Source organism: Diabrotica virgifera, chromosome 5, assembly GCF_917563875.1.
Source record: "Diabrotica virgifera virgifera chromosome 5, PGI_DIABVI_V3a".
In the NCBI taxonomy this organism is placed as follows: Eukaryota; Metazoa; Arthropoda; class Insecta; order Coleoptera; family Chrysomelidae; genus Diabrotica; species Diabrotica virgifera.
The window spans coordinates 19173972-19194212 of record NC_065447.1 but is presented as its reverse complement, the minus strand read 5'-3'; the positions used below and the strand labels follow the sequence as shown (position 1 = coordinate 19194212).

The 20241-nt window shown below is 32.6% G+C and overlaps 1 protein-coding gene across 1 annotated transcript; it reads right to left on the bottom strand.

Moving 5' to 3' along the window:
• Window positions 1-1032: 1032 nt before the first annotated feature.
• Window positions 1033-19786, bottom strand: LOC114335020 (U3 small nucleolar ribonucleoprotein protein IMP3). Its single transcript, XM_028285174.2, has 5 exons — window positions 19518-19786; window positions 15697-15804; window positions 15541-15644; window positions 1173-1348; window positions 1033-1112 (listed from the first exon to the last, which is right to left on the bottom strand). The coding sequence occupies exons 1-5, from the start codon at window positions 19652-19654 to the stop codon at window positions 1092-1094; spliced, it is 546 nt and encodes a 181-aa protein (XP_028140975.1). The 5' UTR covers window positions 19655-19786; the 3' UTR covers window positions 1033-1091.
• Window positions 19787-20241: the final 455 nt, after the last annotated feature.

Genomic DNA, 20241 nt, shown 5'->3' with positions numbered 1-20241 from the left:
GTTATTAAAGAATCCAGATACATAAATTTGTCTACGACATTGATCAATTCATCATCATTCAATGATTTTCGTTTATTTTAAGATCCATTAATAAGCTTGGTTCTTCAATCCCTTGTAGAAGGTGAATCAGTTCAACCTCGGAACTAACGAGGATGGTTGTATTATCTGCATATTATTCCTCTTTCCCAATTCAATACTTCACTTCGTTGCCCTGTTACTTGTACTCTTAAAAAACGAAAAACATAAATAGTGGCAAAAATTAGGTCTGACACAGTTGTTGAAAATTATAAGATCTCCAGTGAGGAAGCGAAAGTAGATTTAGCTTAAAAAAATGTGCATCACCAAGGAATCATGCATTCCAATCTATAGAGAATTTTCTGTCTCTGGATAGATGTCGCTAACTTGTCCGTACGCATGTAATATTTTATTATTTTGCCTAGTAGGACAGCCAGAATTAGGGTCTAATTCTGGCTGTCCTACTAGGATCCCGAAGCGAACGGGATACACCACAATAGACCCTCATTCTGAATAGAAAAAACCTAGGGCAGCCAATGGTGGTGGCCTCAGATTGAATTAAATCTAAAGCTATCTTTCATTAAAAAAAGTGGTTGGTTACTTTTGTGTGGGAAAACGAGGCATGACAAAGGTTACTCTAGTGTGTTTTTAAACCAAGAGTAATTCAAATTTCATGCGCCTTAAAGCTTGTTTGTAAGTGGTCCAACCTCAGACCAGTTTACTCCACTTTTATCAAATTTTGGCCCTAATGACATTTATAAAATTTTGACACTATTCGCATTTTATAGGTTAATTAAGTTATATCTGCGATTTTTTGTATTCTCTGTTTTTAGAACTCTTTAGCGATGTATTAGTATAATATAATATTTATGGATTACCGTCAAAGGCCGATATGATCAACCAAAAAAGAAGATATATTTGGTGATATTTCTAGTGACTTTCTTGGGTGTGAATCTGTCTTTTTAGTTTACTCCTCTTAGTTTAAAAACAAAGCTTAGAACTAAATAAAACAATATATCTGGCTTTTTATTTTATTACAAAATCAACATTTCCAGTTCCACACTTGTACTCCAAACTTACATCTCAAAATCATCACGCTGCAAAAAAAAAGAAAAATATTTAGGTACTTTCTTGATAAAATCAAACAGCATACTTACTAGTCCATTATATTCCAATACATGTCGTTTGATCTTAGAACTATCCACCCATGTAACAAAATCTTCAAGTGTCCTAGTAACTAAAAATGCAGGATCTTTGATCAATTCTGGTCCTACCCTCACATGACCTTGTTCTATTAATTTTGTAGCACCTTTTATGGTTTCTGACATTTTATCTAAAACAGGTAAAGTGTGAACAAAATACATTTAATGTAAATTGAATATGAGGTAATTAACTGTATTATTGCGGCACAGTTCACAAATAAATGAAAAATAAAGTAATAGGTACTAAAAGGAAATATTTCAGGCAATAATATACAGACTGCAATATTTCGGACATGTAATAGACCGGCAGATATTATACAGAAGTTCAGCCACGATTTTCTCAGTCCTGCCTTTTGCAATAGTGGAAGGGTAGACGAGGTACTTACAATTTGTGGAAATATCCACAAATTTCCTGTGATATTTTCCTGTAAAAATTAGATTTTCCCAAAAAATAAAAATAGGGTTTTGCGATGAATTTCTGAGTGCTGCCATATCCGTAGAATGACAGGATACTACAGATTTTATGAAGAACATTTTTTGGGCAGGAGGGTTGCAAACGGGCTAACGGAGCATATATGTATACAAACATGTAAGGAAAGTGATGAAATTTTCATGATTTTCTGGGTCCTGCCAACTAAATAAATTAAACTTATTTATTTCAAAATGATCAAAAAAAAAATGTTGGCATGATGTCTCCTACTGTTTAAGTATACTTGTCCCTTGGAAAATTCTGCGGAAAATTCCACACCTGTAATTTTGAACCAATCAAAATACGTTATTTTGACAGATCACCATGGCAACGGAGGTATTTTATCGGAAATTTTTTGCTCGTGGGGTACCCAACAGCGAATTATAGTGGAAATTTTTTGACGTTTACAATAACAGAACATTTTTGACAGACTGGTTTTTATTTGTTTACATAATTTAAAATAAAACGCCAAAAAATAATTTTCTATCACTTGTAGTTACTCAAAACTTATGTAAAATTGAAGAATATACTATTTTCTATCTTGAAATGGTATTCCCATGCAACTACAATGAGTAGAAATTACGAATTTGAAAGCCTAAATAATTGCTGACAAAGCTATGGCGCGCTATTAATCTGTTCATGCAGCTTTGGATTTTCAAATGCAAATTTGGTGTGGAATTTTCTTACCGAATACCACGCGAAGTCAAATTAATATCCGGAAATTTTTTTTTTGATCATGAATATTTTTAGAAAATTTCCCTCGTCTGCGACTCGGGAAATTTTCAAAATATTCATGATCTCAAAAAAATTTCCGGAAATAATTTGACCTCTAGTGGTATTACTAGTGAAAATTTTCACCCTGATTCCGCGATTTTCTAAGTCCTGCCTATAAAAAGTTATAATACTTAAGTGCAATCAATACTTTTTCGGTACTCGGCAAGGTTAAACGGTTCTTGTAAGACGGCAGGAGTCCTAGATTTGTAAGAAAATTCGTGAAAAATTCCACGATTTTCTGAGTCATGCCATTTTGCATATGTTTCAAGAATCTTAATATAAGTCTATTTACAAAGAGGCAGGATGGTTTTAGAGTTATTTCGTATACAGGGTGGGCATTACTGTGACCACTAAGACTAAAGTCCAATTACTCGTTTGTCGTAAGAGATACGAAAAAAAGTTATTTAGGTAAAACGTGGGGCAGAGATAGGATCATAATTTAAAAATATTTTCTAATATACAGGGCTACTCGTATTGACAGGGTGACACAAACTTATGTTTTGTTTAATGGAACACCCTGTCTATAATTGCAAGATTCCTAAGATAATTTTAAGATATTTTAACACAATTAATTTAATCCAAAAATGTTTCCTAAGGGAGCTAGAGCTCTTTGAAGATGGCGCCTTGTAATTAGTTTTTTTATATCTCCAGACGCTTCCATTCCGATAGACAAAAACTGGTCCGCCTTTTTATCTTCCAGAGATAAATCGATTCCATCAATCCATCAATTGCGAATTTCTAGTACCGGTCATAGGAGTCCGCTTTAAGTAGGGCAATGCTTATTTTATCGCATAGCTTTTTTATCTTTTACTTTTAAGCATTTTTGACACTATATTATTAAATTGTGAGGTATTCTAGTACTAAAAGGTACTCTTGCTTTAAGTCGGTAAGATGCACAGTTTTCTAGAAAAATCAATTTTAAAATTTTTCGTATTTTGAATTTAAGAAAAATCTGAAAAAAAAACGGTGTATTTACCGACTTCAAGCAAGAGTAACTTTTAGTACTAGAATACCTCATAATTTAATACTCTACTCTCAAAAATGCTTAAAAATTAAAGCAAGTTATGAGATTTCGTTGATTACGGACGCCTATGACCGATACTAGAAATTCACAATTGATAAAACCTATTCATCTCTGAAAGATAAATAAACGTACCAGTTTTCGTTTTTCTAAATAGTTTTTTTTTTAATTTTTTTTTTCAAATTCAAAAACCGAAAAATTTTTCAAATCGATTTTTCAACACGGCGTATCCTACCGACTTAATACAAGAGTACCTTTTAGTACAAGAATACCCCATAGTTTAATAATCTAGTGTCAAAAATGCTTAAAAATTAGAAAAGTTATGCTATAAAATATCCGTTTCCCTACCCTAAACGGACGCCTATGACCGGTACTAAAAATTGACAATTGATGGAATCGATTTATGTCTGGAAGATAAATAGGTGTACCAGTTTTCGTTTTTCTAAATAGAAGTGTTCTGGAGCTATTTTAAATAAACTAATTACAATACGCCATCTTTAAAGAGCTCTAGCTTCCTTAGGAAGCATTTTCGGACTAGGTGAATTGAGTTAAATTTTCTTAAAATTATCTGAGGAATCTCCGGGCTTCGTTTGTTAGAAGAGTTTCTGGACACCCTGTATAATAGGAACAATCTCTACTATAACCAATTAATTGTAAAATTATTGATTTTCTTCCTTTTACTTTAATTACGTTTACTTATATAGATACAAATATGATCTAATCGCTTAAAATAAAGATGTTACAGTTTGGTATTAGATTTGAAAGGTGTCTAAAAATCCAAGACATTACTCAGGAAAATAATATTTAATACCATACGATTGTTTTAACGATTAAAAAATAGATATAAAAATTAATTTTTACGTATTAAATATCTTAATGTCCGACTGGTCTATTATTTGACAAATAATGACATTATTTTGAAGTCTGTTAAGTACGATATAACGCCCAAGGGCGTGTTATTGAAATTAATAGGACCCAGGGCCTATTAAATTTAAATAACGAGTTAAATACTGTTAAGTTGACAAATAAAACTCTAATAAAACTATGGTTACCACAATTACGTTACGACTATTTCTGGTAAATGTACTTATTTGAAAACTAATTAATTCAATATTCATTCCAATTTTTCGCATATAAAGAATAATATAGTCGAACATTAAACGTTGAAGGCACCACGGGCATTATAATAATAATAACGCTTTCGGTCAACGTATATACCTCGGGCCGAAGGCCCTTGGTCTATACACCATTGACCTCAAGCGTTATTATCCTTATAATACCCTTGGTACCTAAATAACTATTGCGGTTATCCTGCCACGTTGTAAATGGTTTTCGATTAGTGATTTTTTAAGCATACTTAACATGGAATGACTCAGAAAATCGTGGTGATATGAGTATAACAACCTGCAATAATTTTGCAGACTAAAAATTTTATTTTTATACACGAAATAACTACACAACCATCCTGCCTCTTTGTAAATAGTTTTATATTAACATTCTTGAGATATGTGCAAAATGGCATGATTCAGAAAATCGTGCAACTTTCCACGAATTTTCCACATTTTTAACTATGTACAGTAAAAAAGGTGGAAATAAACATCCTGCCATTTTGAATAATGTCTACTTACATTATTTTTTTTGTAATAAAATTTATTTTATGACTCAGAAAATCACGGAACCAGGGTCAAAATTTTCCAAGGGACAAGTGCAGTTAAACATTAGGAGACGTCATGCCAACATTTTTTTCGATCATTTTCAAATAATGATGTTTAATTTATTAAGTTGGCAGGACTCAGAAAATTATGAAAATTTCGTTATTTTCATTACATGTTTGTATATCTATATACTCCCTAAGTCCTTTTGCAACCCTCCTGCCCAAAAAATTTTCTTCATAAAATTGATAGTATCCTGTCATTCTATGGATATGGCAGGACTCAGAAATTCATCGTAACTCCCCATTTTTTTTCCCATGGAAAATCTAATTTTCAAAGGAAAATCTCACAGGAAACCCGTGGATTTTTCCATAAATTGTCAGTACCTCTTCTAACCTTCCAGTATTGCAAAGGGCAGGACTTAGAAAGTCGTGGTTGAAGTTCTGTTAATATATCCCGGTTTATAATGAGAGGTCATAAATATAGATTTCTACAAATTATTATGCAAGGGAAAATAGCAGGCAAACGCAGTTCAGGACGAAGAAGGACTACATGGTTCAAGAACTTGAGAGATTAATATAGTATTGATACAAGCATGCTATTTAGGATGGCAGTGAATAAAATTAAGATACCTATAATGGTAACCAGTTTTCTGAAAGGACATGGTACATGAAGAAGAGAAATACTGGCAACAATGGCCCAGTCATTTATGATAAGACTCGATGCAGCAGATGGCTCTGCAATACATATCTCAGCAATATTATTAGCAACTGTATGACTCATAAATTTGTTCATAAACCAGTGATGGATCTATGGGGAGCGAAAATGGGGAATGAAAATGGGGAATTTATCCCTCTCACAGGTCCAAAATTAAAGAAAAAATTGTTGAAACATAAATATGTATCAGCTGACATAAAACTTAAACCACAGACAGAGAAATTCATCACAATAAACACTCTATACTAAATTTACAATCAACATGCAGTAGAAATAAACAAACCAAGATATGTTAAATGCTGCTAGGAGCACTCCCGAATCATAACTTACAATATATAAACTTTTTAGATCATCACTTGGGATTTACAATGTAAACTTATTGTAAATTATTATTCGGAAGCGCTCCTAGTAGCATTTAACGTGTCTTGGTTTGTTTATTTCTACTGCATCTTGATTGTTAATTTAGTATATGTAGTTAGAAAAATTAAGGGAACTTAACGCATATAAGTTATTATTTATGTATTTATGTCTTTTGATTGGTGTTTCATTGAAAGTTCCCCTCTAAAACAAATTTCCCCTCCCAAGGAAAATGTCTAGATCTGCCATTGTCATAAACTGACAATACAATCTGGCAACAATGGATGACAAAATCATACTCATTGCAGTGGCTAAACAGTGAAACTAGTGAACTAAAGAAACCAGTGAACTAAAGTGTGAAACTTTAGATAACAAAGTCTGTTGATAACAAAGATAACAAACAAAGTTTTTCCTCTTGGGCACCCCAACCGTGGACACACTGTATATTATGATAACAAGCTTCTGAATTTTTTGTATCTTTTATCACTTGACATCTCAAAATTGTTCAACCCTTTTTTGAATTTCAATCTTTACATATCCTGACTTCCACATTATTTAAGTCATGGAGTAAATGTATTTGGTTAATCAAGTATCCACTCCCCATTTACGTAACCCGTACCTGAAGTAAGTACCGATATCTTTAAAACCTTTTATGGAACCAAACACTATCTGTGATGAAGTACAAATATATGAGACGGAAACTCTGGATAATTTAAATAATATAAATTACTTTGATTACTGTGATCGAGATTTAAACATAATTCACCTTAACATAAGAAGCTTGCCTAAAAACTTTGACAACCTGATCTCATACCTTCAGTATCTTAATAAAAGTTTCGACGTTATTGCATTGTCAGAGACAAATAAAGTTGTAAACAAAATACAAAATCTTAACATACCAGGATATCAGCTGTGTTACAATGAAAGTGTAATAAACAAATGTGACGGCTTTATTTTTTATGTCAAATGTGAACTCTTAAAATCATTGGAAGTGATTGAAATTGAAAATTGTAAATTTCTTAGAATAGTTTTAAGTAAAAATGGGTATTCAGTGGGTATTACTGGTTATTATAGATGTCATAATGTAGATCAATTTAATCTAATTAGTGGCCTTGAACTAATCCACACTCGTTATAGTAAAAAATGCCAGATTGAGGTCTTCTGTGTGACACAAATGTAGATATTTCCCCAACAAAAAAGTTAATAATCCCAGGTCTAAAGAGCTTATTTGTAGGTATCTAAATGTATTTTCTGTGGAAGGGTATAAGAGTAAAATTAATTGTTCTACAAGAATTGATGGTAACTCGAGATCCTGTTTAGATCACTTTTTTGTGCGGTCAGTAAATAAGTGCAATGCTGTAGTCTTAAGAGGTAGTCACTCGGACCACTATCCCATACTCTTGAATATAACTCTAAATAATGAATTTAATAATAATAACAAAAAAGGAAGATATGGTAAAGTGTTAGATAAAAATAGATTGCTAACATTATTTCAAACTGAGAGTTGGGATGATGTTATGAGGGAGCAGGATCCGAATCTTGCCACCAATAGTTTAATAAGGATAATTACACAGTTTATTAATATAGCAATACAGGTAAAATATATTAAATGCAAAAATAGAGTGAAACAACCCTGGGTTACGCAGGGGCTGTTGAACTCTATTCGGCAACGAGACAATCTAAATAAACTTTGTGCTAAAAACCCATTTAATGAAAATTTCAAAAAAGAATATATAGTATATAGAAATATTTTAAGCAAAACTTTAGGTAGGGCAAAAGAAAACTATTTTAAAAATCTATTTGATAAAAACTGTAAGAATGCTAAGGAAATCTGGAAAACTATAAAATATGCCACAAATGAAAACTGCAATAGACCTAGTATTTCTAATATAGTAAGTAAGGATGGGAGTTTGATTGAGGATGACAGGAAAATAGCAGAAAAATTCAATAGCTACTTTAGTTATGTGGGAGAGACGTTAGCCTCAAAAATAAAAAAAACCACCAGATCACATTGTAAATTCTTTAATAGAGCAAGGAAATATAATAAATAATAGCCTGTTTTTAAAACCTTTTTCGAGTAGTGAAATGGAAAAAATTATAAACACATTAAAAAACAGTGATTCAAACATAGGTAATGGTATCTCAAATAATATAATTAAGTACTACAGTAAATTTCTCATTAAACCTTTATTATACTTAGTAAATCTTATCTTTGAGCAAGGCATCTTTCCGGACGCACTGAAAGAAACAATAATTGTCCCTATTCACAAACGTGGTCCAAAAGATATAGTTAGCAATTATCGTCCAATTGCCCTCACAAACAACATAAGTAAAATCATAGAAAAATGCATTAAGTTAAGATTATGTAATTACCTGGAGAAGCATAGTTTATTATCATCAAACCAATATGGCTTTAAAGAAAACTATGGCACAGAAGATGCCTTAATTAAACTTTCAGATCAAATTATTAATAGTTTCAACAATAAAAAGAAATGTATGGTCATTTTTATTGATCTGGCCAAGGCCTTCGACACTATGTCACACCGTATATTGCTGGAGCGACTTAAGAAAAAGGGAATAAGAGGTCTTCCTTATAATTTGTTCAAATCTTATTTGGAAAATCGCTCCCAGAGGGTCAAAATAAATGAAACTTTAAGTGAATCAGCTCCAGTAACGTACGGTGTGCCACAGGGGACGGTTTTGGATCCAGTGCTTTTTGTGTTATACATGGACTTTTTATTTTCAGTTCTCAAAGAGGCTAATATTATATGCTATGCAGATGACACAGCCATTGTTGTTTGTGAGAGCACTTGGGAAAAAACTCTTACCATAGCAGAGGAAATCATGGCAAAAATTAAAAGTTGGTTTGATGTCAGTCTGCTTTCAATGAATATCGAGAAGTCCCACTTTATGTGCTTCACAATGAATGAAGCCACGTCACCAGAAATTTGTTGAGTGAATCGCTAAAAACCTCCTAGTTACATTCTGTGTCATACAGGCTACTTTAGGTCAAATGTCAATTGTCATGTCCATGTCAAGAAGATAGAAGTTATGAACAGTGTTCTCAGACCTCCTGAAATTTCAGGAGACCTACTGATGGCGACCCTCGCCTACTGATCTACTGATGGCGTCCTTAAACCTCCTGATGAAGTGATGAAATTCTGAAAATCATCTGGTTTTGTTCCAACTCGATACAAAACCGTTCTTGAATGATTACGAGGATGCGCAGTAACGAAAAATGTGTTACTGCGCAGCATTATTCGTCATTGCGCATGCGCGTAACGATTCAAGAACGGTTTTTTGTATGGAGTTTGAATTTTTCAGAATTTTATCCTATTTCATTTTTTTTTATTTTTATGCTTTAGCCGCCATCTAGCGTTGCCACAGCCGTCCCTTACAGATTTTATAGAGTTGCATGCCTACCTATAAACGTAAAAATACTCCACCAACTGATTCTACTGATTTTTCGTGGCGACATCTAGTTGCCTATCTATAAACGTAAAGACTGAAACTACAGAATTCTACCAATTTTTGAGGCGAGCGAGTCTCCTGATATCTCCTGATCGTTCGTGGCGACACCTCCTGATCCTCAAAAAAGTCATCTGGGAACACTGGTTATGAATTATATTTTGTATATGAAAGATGTAAATGTAAAGAGTTTGATTTAAATAAATGTAGTAAATAGGAAGAAACTATTATTTGCTCCAGCTAATCCCAAGGGAAAATACTACAGATATCAAAAGGTTATGTGCCCAAGACGCTGATGACAAAAATAAAAGAAGGAATAAAAAAGTTTTGAGGTTATCCATCCAGAAACGTGACAATGAATAGTAAATCATATAATATTGAACTATTATCAAACGATAATTATCTTAATTGGAAGTTCCGAATGGAGATGATATTAGCAGAAGCTGGAGTGACTGATTATATTGAAAAATGTATAGATGCAGAAGATAACACCCTGACAGAAACTCAGAAGAAATCACACAAAAGCAATGATAACAAAGCAAAGTCTATAATAGTTCAGTGTGTTTCTGATGTACATTTAGAAGTATTGCGAGAACAGAAGACGGCGTATGGTATGTGGAATGTTTTAAAACAAAAGTTTGAAAAGAAAGGGCTGCATGGGCAATTATATCTAAAAAGGAAATTACTTACCATAAAATTAAAAGAAGGCGAATCTCTGCAACAGTTTTTAACCCAATTTGAAGATATTTTAAGACAACTAAAATCATCCGGAGTGGAGATTGCAGAAAAAGACTTAATATGTAATCTACTAATGGCACTCCCGAAGTCTTATGAAACAGTTATCACAGTTATTGAAAATCTAGCAGATGCCCACTTAACATATGAAAATGTGAAGCAGAAATTACAGGGCGAAGAAGAAAAAAGACAGCTAGGAAGTAAGAGTTATGAACCAGTTGAAAATCAGGCAGCGTTTAGTACTATGAATGTAATTTGTTACAAATGTGGATTCCCCGGACACATTAAGAAGTTCTGTACAAATACACAGAATGAAAATACCAGAACTCAATCAAATTATGACGACCAAAATTATAGAAGAAACCATCAACCTGCCATGACACAAAACTATCAAGGTATGCAAAGAAATCAAAATAATTCTAGAGGGTACAATCACAGAGGAAGCTACAGAAGAGGTTATAATAATTCTAGAGGGTACAATCACAGAAGTAAATATAGAGCAGGAAGTAGTAATTTTACAGAACAGCGACCATTAGAAGAACAAGTAGATGAAGTGTGTGGGGAAGTAAGTAAGGTATCCTTTTTGACCAAAAGCATGTATGACACTGAGTTAGAACATACTAATTTTAATTCTGTCACCTTTTTTATTGATTCTGGCTGTACTGACCATCTTGTAAATAATAAAGAAGTTTTTTCAGATATACTTATGCTAAAAGAACCCATTAAAATAGCAATTGCAAAGAATGATAACTTTTTATTAGCTACTGGGGTAGGAAATATAAATGTAATAAGTCATGTTAAAAATAACAGAATTAAATGTGTAATTAAAAATGTATTATATGTTCCTAATTTAAGAAAAAATCTATTAAGTGTAAAAAGATTGGAAATGTCTGGAATGAAAGTAATTTTTGTAGATGGTATAGTTAAATTTGTAAATGATAAAGGAATTCTGGGAATAGGAAATAGAAATAACTTATATGAAATTACATTTGAGATTGATAAACATGAATGTCAAAATGTGGTTACTGAAAATAATGAATTTTTACAATGGCATAAGCGATTTGCACATATAAATTTTTCAGATCTTAAAAGTTTAATAAAAAACAAAATAGTAAATGGCATAGAAAATGTTCGAATATCAAATATTGAGTTTTGTGAACCTTGTGTAGAAGGGAAAATATCAAAAAGGCCATTTGGTACTAGAACTAAAAGTACGAGGTTATTAGAAATAATATGTAGTGACGTGTGTGGCCCTATCTCTCCAATTTGTCATGACGGTAGTAAGTATTTTGTTACGTTCATTGATGATTTTTCAAATTTTACTGCAGTATATATGATAAAACAAAAGAATGAAGTTTTCCAAAAATTTGTAGAATTCTATAATATAAAGCAAAATTTGGCTTTGGAATTTTAAAATTGAGGTGCGACAATGGAGGTGAATATGTATCGGGAGAATTACGGAAATTTTGTGTAGATAATGGAGTTGTTTTAGACTATACTACACCATATACGCCACAACAAAATGGCAAAGCTGAAAGGAAAAATAGAACATTGGTAGAACGGGCTAGAGCAATTATTTCAGAATCAGGGGTACCAAAACAATTATGGGGAGAAGCAATATGGTATTCAAATTATGTAATAAATAGATGTACAGCTAATACATTAAATGAAAATAAAACACCTGCTGAAATTTGGGACAACAAGAAAGTTAATGTAAGTAATCTTAGAGTATTTGGAAGTTTGGCATACAGTCATGTAAGAAAAGAAGAAAGAGGTAAGTTTGACTCGAAAGCAAATAAATGTATAATGATAGGATATGCTCCAACAGGATATAGATTATGGGATATTGAAAAGAAAAAGGTTATTGTATCTAGGGATGTCATTTTTAAGGAAAATTGTTTTGTTTATGGTAAAAGTAAAACAGAAGTTGAAGTCGAGGGAGAAATGTTGGAAGATGAATTAAATGAATCTGAGAATTCAGTAAATAACAAAGTTGAAAGTTTTGAGGAGAATGAGAACATGCATAAAAGGTATAGTGAAACTGAGAATAACCGAGAAAGCAGACACCAGGTGAAACCTCATCCAAAATATGACGATTATGAGCTTTATATGGCATTTGATGCAATGAGATTTATTGATGATGTTCCTGAGAACTTTAATGATCTAAGAAATAGGACAGATAAAATACAATGGGAACTGGCTATAAAAAGGGAACTCGATTCCATAGAAAAAAATAAAACTTGGTTAGTAATGGATAGGCCAAATGACAAAATATTAGATACCAAGTGGGTATTTAATTACAAGATGAATGAAGAGAAAGAGGAGGATAAATATAAAGCTAGGTTAGTAGTCAGGGGCTTTGCACAAGAAAATTTAGACTATAATGAGATATATTCACCAGTGGCGAGGTTAACAACTATCAGGGCATTATTAAGTATCGGAAATCAATATGGTTATCATTTCAGACAGTTAGATGTTAAGACAGCATTTTTAAATGCAAAATTAAATGAGGATATTTACATTTATCCACCTGATGGATTTTTTACTAAGAATAATCAAGTTTTAAAGTTACAGAAATCTTTATATGGTTTAAAACAATCGTCTAAGTGTTGGAATAATGAAATAAATAATTATTTGATTGAATTAGGGTTTAATAGATCTATGAATGATCATTGTTTGTATGTATTAACTGACCAAAATACTAAAATATATTTACTGATATAATGTTGATGACATAATGATAGTAGGATCAGACTTAACAAAAATTAATGAAGTTGTGAGCAAACTAATGAATAAATTTGAAATAAAGGACAAGGGGAAGCTTAAAAATTTTTTGGGAATTGAAATAGAATATAAAAGAGATATTGGAATTTTAAAAATAAATCAGTCAAAATACATTGATAAAATTCTTAATAAGTTCAACATGATAGAATGTAAGGGTTGTAATTTACCAATTGACCCAAAATTAAAAATCGTCTTATCTAATAATGATACCTTAACAACCAAGCCAATTAGACAGCTTATAGGTTCTATTATGTATTTAATGTTAGGATCTCGTCCTGATATTTGTTATGCATTAAATTTCTTTAGTAGATATCAAGATAAAGCAACAGATGAAGTTTGGGTATATTTAAAAAGGGTATTGAGATATTTAAAGAAAACACAACATGTGGGATTAGAATTTAAACGGCAACACGATGAAAGTCTAATTTGCTTTGTGGATGCTGATTGGGGAAATGATGTAAATGACCGGAAATCTATTACTGGGTATTTGTTCAAGCTATTTGGGAATACTATACATTGGGTTACTAAAAAGCAAAACTGTGTAACACTATCTACAACTGAAGCCGAGCTAGTTTCTTTATGTAGTGCTGTGAGTGAGGGCATTTGGTTAAAGAAATTGATGATGGATTTTGGAATTCATTTTAATAAAATAACTTACTTAGAAGATGATCAGGGATGCATTGCTCTTATTAAAAATCCAGAGAACAATCGTAGGGTTAAGCACATCGATTTAAAATATCATTTTGTAAATGAACAGTTTAAGAAAAATGAGATAGACTTGAAGTATGTTGATACAAAATGTCAGGAAGCCGATATTCTAACTAAAGGTTTACCATATATATCATTCTCAAATTTAAAATTGAATTTAGGTCTTAGAGATTTTTAGCGAGGGAGGGTGTTGAGTGAATCGCTAAAAACCTCCTAGTTACATTCTGTGTCATACAGGCTACTTTAGGTCAAATGTCAATTGTCATGTCCATGTCAAGAAGATAGAAGTTATGAATTATATTTTGTATATGAAAGATGTAAATGTAAAGAGTTTGATTTAAATAAATGTAGTAAATAGGAAGAAACTATTATTTGCTCCAGCTAATCCCAAGGGAAAATACTACAGATATCAAAAAAATTTTAGCTCTTAAAGTACATAAATACACATGTAAGGATCACAAAAAATGTGATTGTCAAACTATTAAAGTTGTTGATAAAATTAAATACTTAGGAGTATTTTTTGACAAACACATGAAGTGGGAACCTCACATTGAATATATTTGTGGTAAATTAAGAAAAATTATGTACAAATTTTACATTTTAAGAAAATGTTTAACAAAGGATACTATCATAAATATATATAAAGCCCTAGTCGAATCTATCCTAACATATGGAATATGTACCTGGGGTGCAGGTTATTCTAACGTTCTATCCCCCTTAATAATAACACAAAAAACAATTTTAAAAATCATTTTATTTAAAAAGAAATGTTTTTCTTCAGAAGATTTGTTTATAGAAGCAAATGTAATGCAGATTTTTCAACTTTATATTAAAACCATTGTCAGACTCTATTGTAATAATAAGTTACCAAAACCCAGCTCAAACCACCAATTTCTAACTAGATTTACTACTAATAATATTTTAACGACTACTACACCAATATATTACACGGCTGTTCAAAAAAGCTTACTCTTCACAGCTCCAAAAATATTTAACTCTTTACCTCAAGAATTTAAAAATAAAAAATTTATTAAGATAAAGAAATCACTTTCTAGCTGGATAAAAAATATAAAAATAAATAACATATTCTAGTAATAATGTAAAACTTTATAGAACATAGACATAGTCTTTTGTAAATCTTTATTAGGTTAAGTGAATTTTCTCTTGTTTTCTTAATAATCAGTTACCTCCATTAGATTAATTTTATTGATTATAATAAATAGAATAAGTACACACACAAACAATATGTTCATCGTGTACTTAGCATCTAAGTTTTTGCATGTAAACTGATTTTTTCTTGAAATAAAATTATTTTTTATTTTATTATTTTTATTTTAAATCTATACTTCTCTCATTGGTCATTAGTCATTGACAAAACAACAAATAATCACCAAAACAAAGTAAATATTGAACGTATTTTCGTTCAGCAAGTGATCGTCCAGCAACCATTGTAAAACAATAAAAGTGATACCAAAAATGTGTGGCTATTACTGGTTATACAGCATACCAAAAACATTCACCTATATAGTCTGATCATTATTGTTAGCAATATTGCCAACTACAGTGTTACACCCACATATTGCTGATTTAGAAGCACCTTTATAATAACTATATTATTGATATGAAAAATATACTTACTTCTTACCATTACTACGGCCAATCTGCGTCTGCAAAAGCAAGAAGCTGTAACTTTTTCTGCCAAACTTAAATCCCACCTGGTAGGAATGAGTCCCATCAGATACCTATAAAAATTATACCATTACAAAAAAATTATTACTCAATCTTTGTCCTTACAATTTTTCTAACAGCTGCGCACTACTTTCTGTCCTATAGGGATGTTTGGGATCTATTTCTTTTATTTTTCTGGCTACTTCTCGAATATTTCTTGATAATTTGTTATATCTAAAAAAGAAATGATTTACTTACATTTAGTAAGACTAGAGTAATGTTTGTATTGTGCCCTCGGAGATCGCTGGGAAACTTTCCACTCACAATAACAAAATTCAGTTTGGCAACACTGCGTGAATGTTGATAGTAACATATCCTTTTTAAGATAAACACAACTGTAATTTAGTCCAAACAAATTAATATATTTTTTTGCCAACAAAAATGAGATTTTTCAACCAAATAATGTTTCAAAAATATGATGTGCAAAATAATTTTTAATTGGGTTCTGCTAATGGGCTTGCTTTTTTTGTCATTATAGTAAAAAAAACTTTAAATTTCACTCATTAAATCATTATTGTTCGGTATCGTCTTAATTATTTTAACTGTACAGTAGAGTCTCGGTTATCCGCCATAAACGGGCCGACCGAAGGGTGGATAAGCAAAAATGGTGGATAATAGGGAGCGTTAAATGAAACACAAATTTAGGCCTTGATGATTTCCAGTCTCTGATAGGAGTGGCACAAGAAGAAGAAGAGAATCAGTTTAATTTTGACTGACATTGGACATTGTAGATAGATTGATTTAGGATGAACGAAAAAAACTAGCGATTTTTATCTGTCTTGCCGATGTATCTCGTGTTGTTGCTGCCAATACTCGCCATCTTGTAGCATCATAATATCGACAGCTCTGGCTTCTTGTTGCTCGGCGTATTTTATCTCATCTTAAAAAATTGTTACTTATTCTTTAATATTTTCAAAGGTATATAAATTTGAAAAAAAGTTTTGCTTAAATGGTGCGGCAGATAAAACAGAACAGCGGATAAAACGGAATGGTGAATAACCAAAGGGCGGATAACCGAGACTCTACTGTACCAATATCCGTCGAGTAATTCTGAATGATTAATAGGTCGTTAAAACATTTTATCTATAGTGGCTTCTGGAATTTCTTATTTCGAATTTCATTGATAAAATGCGCATATCCCATCGATCTTCGCTTCGACCATACAAGATTTCTTTCCCTCTTTTATGGCCTTTGAGAGTTTTGTCCATTTAGCCCCAGCCATATTTCTTAAAATGAATGCCTAACTAAACCTCCTATACATAAAGACAGGGCCGGCCCTAGCTAATTTTATAGTGTAAGCAAACAGTAGTTTTGGCGCCCCCCCCCCGATAAACCGTCATACACTACACCATAGAACGGTAAATGTCACATACCTTGTACCTAAATAGTAAACAAAGGGGAACAAATTAGGAGAAAAAAATAGCTGACAAACCAGAGTTTATGTTTATTTACCAGTGTTCATTTACAAATACACATTGTAGACTACAATTACGATACATTACATTATTAAGTTATGTGATGTATGATGGAAAACACAAAATCGTCTACAATCAATATTGTGTGTACAAGTCATTGTTAAACGTCAGGTTGTATTACAGACAATTCAAATTAAAAAATAATAGCCTAATAATTACAATTAAGATACTCAATGTTGCAGTTAAAAAGGAATTCGTCTGGCTTTTAATTTTGAAAACTCTTGCAGTAGAATGTCCGTTTCCATTTCATTTAGGGCATCATTTTCAATCGCCAAGGTTGCTAGACCACTTAAGTGTTCTTGGCTCAAATTTGATCGTAGGTAAGTTTTAATCAGTTTTAATTTGGAAAAACTTCTTTCGCCACTGGCCACGGATACTGGCAGCGTTAACAAGATTCTCAATGCTACAAAAATATTTGGAAAAGTATCCACATAACCACGTTTGGTTATAAAAGACAACGCTCCAGCTGGGCGACTTCTAGGGGGCAGCATTGGTGGTCCAAAGATTTGAAGCTCATCAAACAGCTCATCTCCGTTAATGTCATATTCTTTTGGTTTGTCATCTCCATCACCACCGCTCAAAATTGTTTCAAGGTGTTTGCAGGCTTTCTTCAACTCTGATTCACTCCATGCTTTTCCTAAGCTAGCAATATCATAGAGAAATTTAAAACCTTCACTATGGTTTTCCATCAGTTCAAATCTCTCCTTTAACGAGGATATTGCTCTATCAAGCACAACAAAGAAGAAATTTACTTTAAACAAATCTTTACCAGAACTTGCAGCTTCATCTTCACTCTCGTAAGAAAATTGTTTTTTAACTCTTCTTGGTCTAACTGTTTTTTCTTGTTCAAAGTCACCTGCAACATCAATTTTTTCTGCAAGTTCCTTTGCATCAGTAATGACGCTGTTTAGTCCTTCTTCAGATCTCATAGTTTCCAAAAATGATTTTACACTCTGATTAAGAAGATCTATTGAACTTTGAAGATCATTTGTGACCTTTTGCATCAGTTTACTAACCATGTTTGTTTTATACAGGATCTCATGCCAAGTTGCAATACAACACAGAAACTTGAAGCTTTGCAGTTTTCTTACTAGTCCTACGGCAGTATTTCTACCAAATGCATCAAGGTTCTTGTCTTGAGAAGCTTCATATAATGCATCATAAACTTCTTCAATATGGTACCTCAAGGGTAATAATGCCTCAATTCTACTTTCCCACCTAGTGTTGCAGAGTGGTTTGACTGTTAGACTCGAAACTTTTTCAGCAAAATACTCCATCTTTGAGTAGAACTTGAAAAAAAGTTATATATTTCTTGTATGGTGCTGAAACAGTCTACTGCACTATTGCAAGACAGAGCTGCATCGTTAATTACCAAGTTCAGGGAGTGGTTTCCACATGAAACATAAAATGCTCTAGGATTTAGATCAAGGATCCTCTTCTGAACTCCAACATGCTTTCCCTTCATTGCCGAACCATTATCATAGCCCTGACCCCTCATGTTTTTTAAAGGAATTCCTCGTTCCTTTAGTTCTTTCAATAATGCTTCTGTGAGACCTTCACCTGATGAATCTTTAATAGGAATGAAACCTAAAAAATGTTCTTTAATTACCACATCTTCATTTTCAGTAATCTTCACAAGTCTTATCACAAACGTCATTTGCTCAGTATGGCTAACGTCAGGAGTGCAGTCTAATATTATCGAATAATGTGTGGCTTGCTGTAGGTCTTGCAAGATTTTATCTTGGATCTTGGCTGACAAGAACAGAATGAACTCGCTCTGGATATTTTTGCTCAAATAATGAACGTGTGTTTCTTTTGAGTTGATCCTTCTCACATGTTCAGCCATAACGCACGGCATTAATTTTACAACTTACTACAGTACAACGCACATCAATGTAATTATATAAAATAGTAAGACAGACAGCTGTCACGGCGAGGGTACTTGCGAAGCGGCGCTAACGGTGACCGTAACTGCGAACAGAAATAGACATATGAGTCATGCGGACGGTTCCATGTCACTCGCGTAAGGGGTGGGGCGTGTGTAGCGGGTAGCGGTGTATTAGTCAGTGCATGGCGCACGTGCACAGCGCCCCTCTCCTCGCGGCGCCACCCGCGGCCGCGTAGTTCGCGTATATCACGGGCCGCACCTGCATAAAGACTACTACGAACCTAATCAAACAATCAATGATAGGGAATGGGAGCTTTTCACAGCTAGGGGTTGATCAGGGTGATTAAGCACATACTAAGTAGACCAGCGGTAAGGGGGGATAATTATTACCAGGGAGGAAAAACAAAGGTACCTAACAACAAAACTTAACAAAACCTAGAAGAATCCTAACTATTGACGGTTTGTTCAGAGCATATTTCTAGCAATAGCTGAATATTCAATATATTTCTTTGTATCACACTTACTTTGTATAGTCTTCTCGTTTTTGAATGTGGTATCTTTTTAAAACTTTTACTTCGTGTAGATTATTGTCAACTTCCCAGGAAATAAAATCTACTTTCTTCAATAATTTCTGTTCATGATATTTAAGTTTTCGCACCATCTTTCTCTTGCTATTTAAATATATTAAAATAAAAATGTGATTTGCTCTCTAAATTAACCAAAACAAGTTGAATTTGATTTTCTACATAATCTATAATATTCTCTTCTTTTTTCTTTCTTCGGTGTATCGACTCTTTCTGTTTATGGTTTGCATCTATCTTATTCAGTACTGTCTACTGTTCAAAGGTACGTAAAAGTTACACAAAATTATTTATAGTTTTTGTACTATTTTACCTAAAACCTAAAACAGTTTTTTAAAACGCTGTGTCTAGGTACACGCTAACGTGTACGCAAATAAAAAAGTTAGGTACACGCGAAACGTCATCAAGTCAGTGACGTCACTATTTAGCGTGCACTGTTACTGGTTTTTTTGCATACACGCTAACTTGAGAATACCGCGAGTGTCAGAGTGGTAAAGAGATTGGTAAATTAGTGTTAATTAGTAAAGATATTTCTTATTTTTTATCTGTTTAGTGTTTGTTTTTAAATTAATTATGGAATGTGGACAATTATATAGTTCTTTTAATTAATTTAACAACATTTTAAAACAGTATGAAAAAGATAAGAGACAAAAATTCGTGGCTAGCA

Excerpts from the sequence above, each read along its gene's own strand:
- LOC114335020 (XM_028285174.2), bottom strand. The coding sequence starts at position 19,654 with ATGGTGCGAAAACTTAAATATCATGAACAGAAATTATTGAAGAAAGTA. Across the intron at positions 15,645-15,696 it reads GCGCAGCTGTTAGAAAAATT|GTATCTGATGGGACTCATTC; the intron begins GTAAGGACAAAG and ends TAATTTTTATAG. Across the intron at positions 1,349-15,540 it reads GGCCGTAGTAATGGTAAGAA|ATAAAATGTCAGAAACCATA; the intron begins GTAAGTATATTT and ends TACCTGTTTTAG.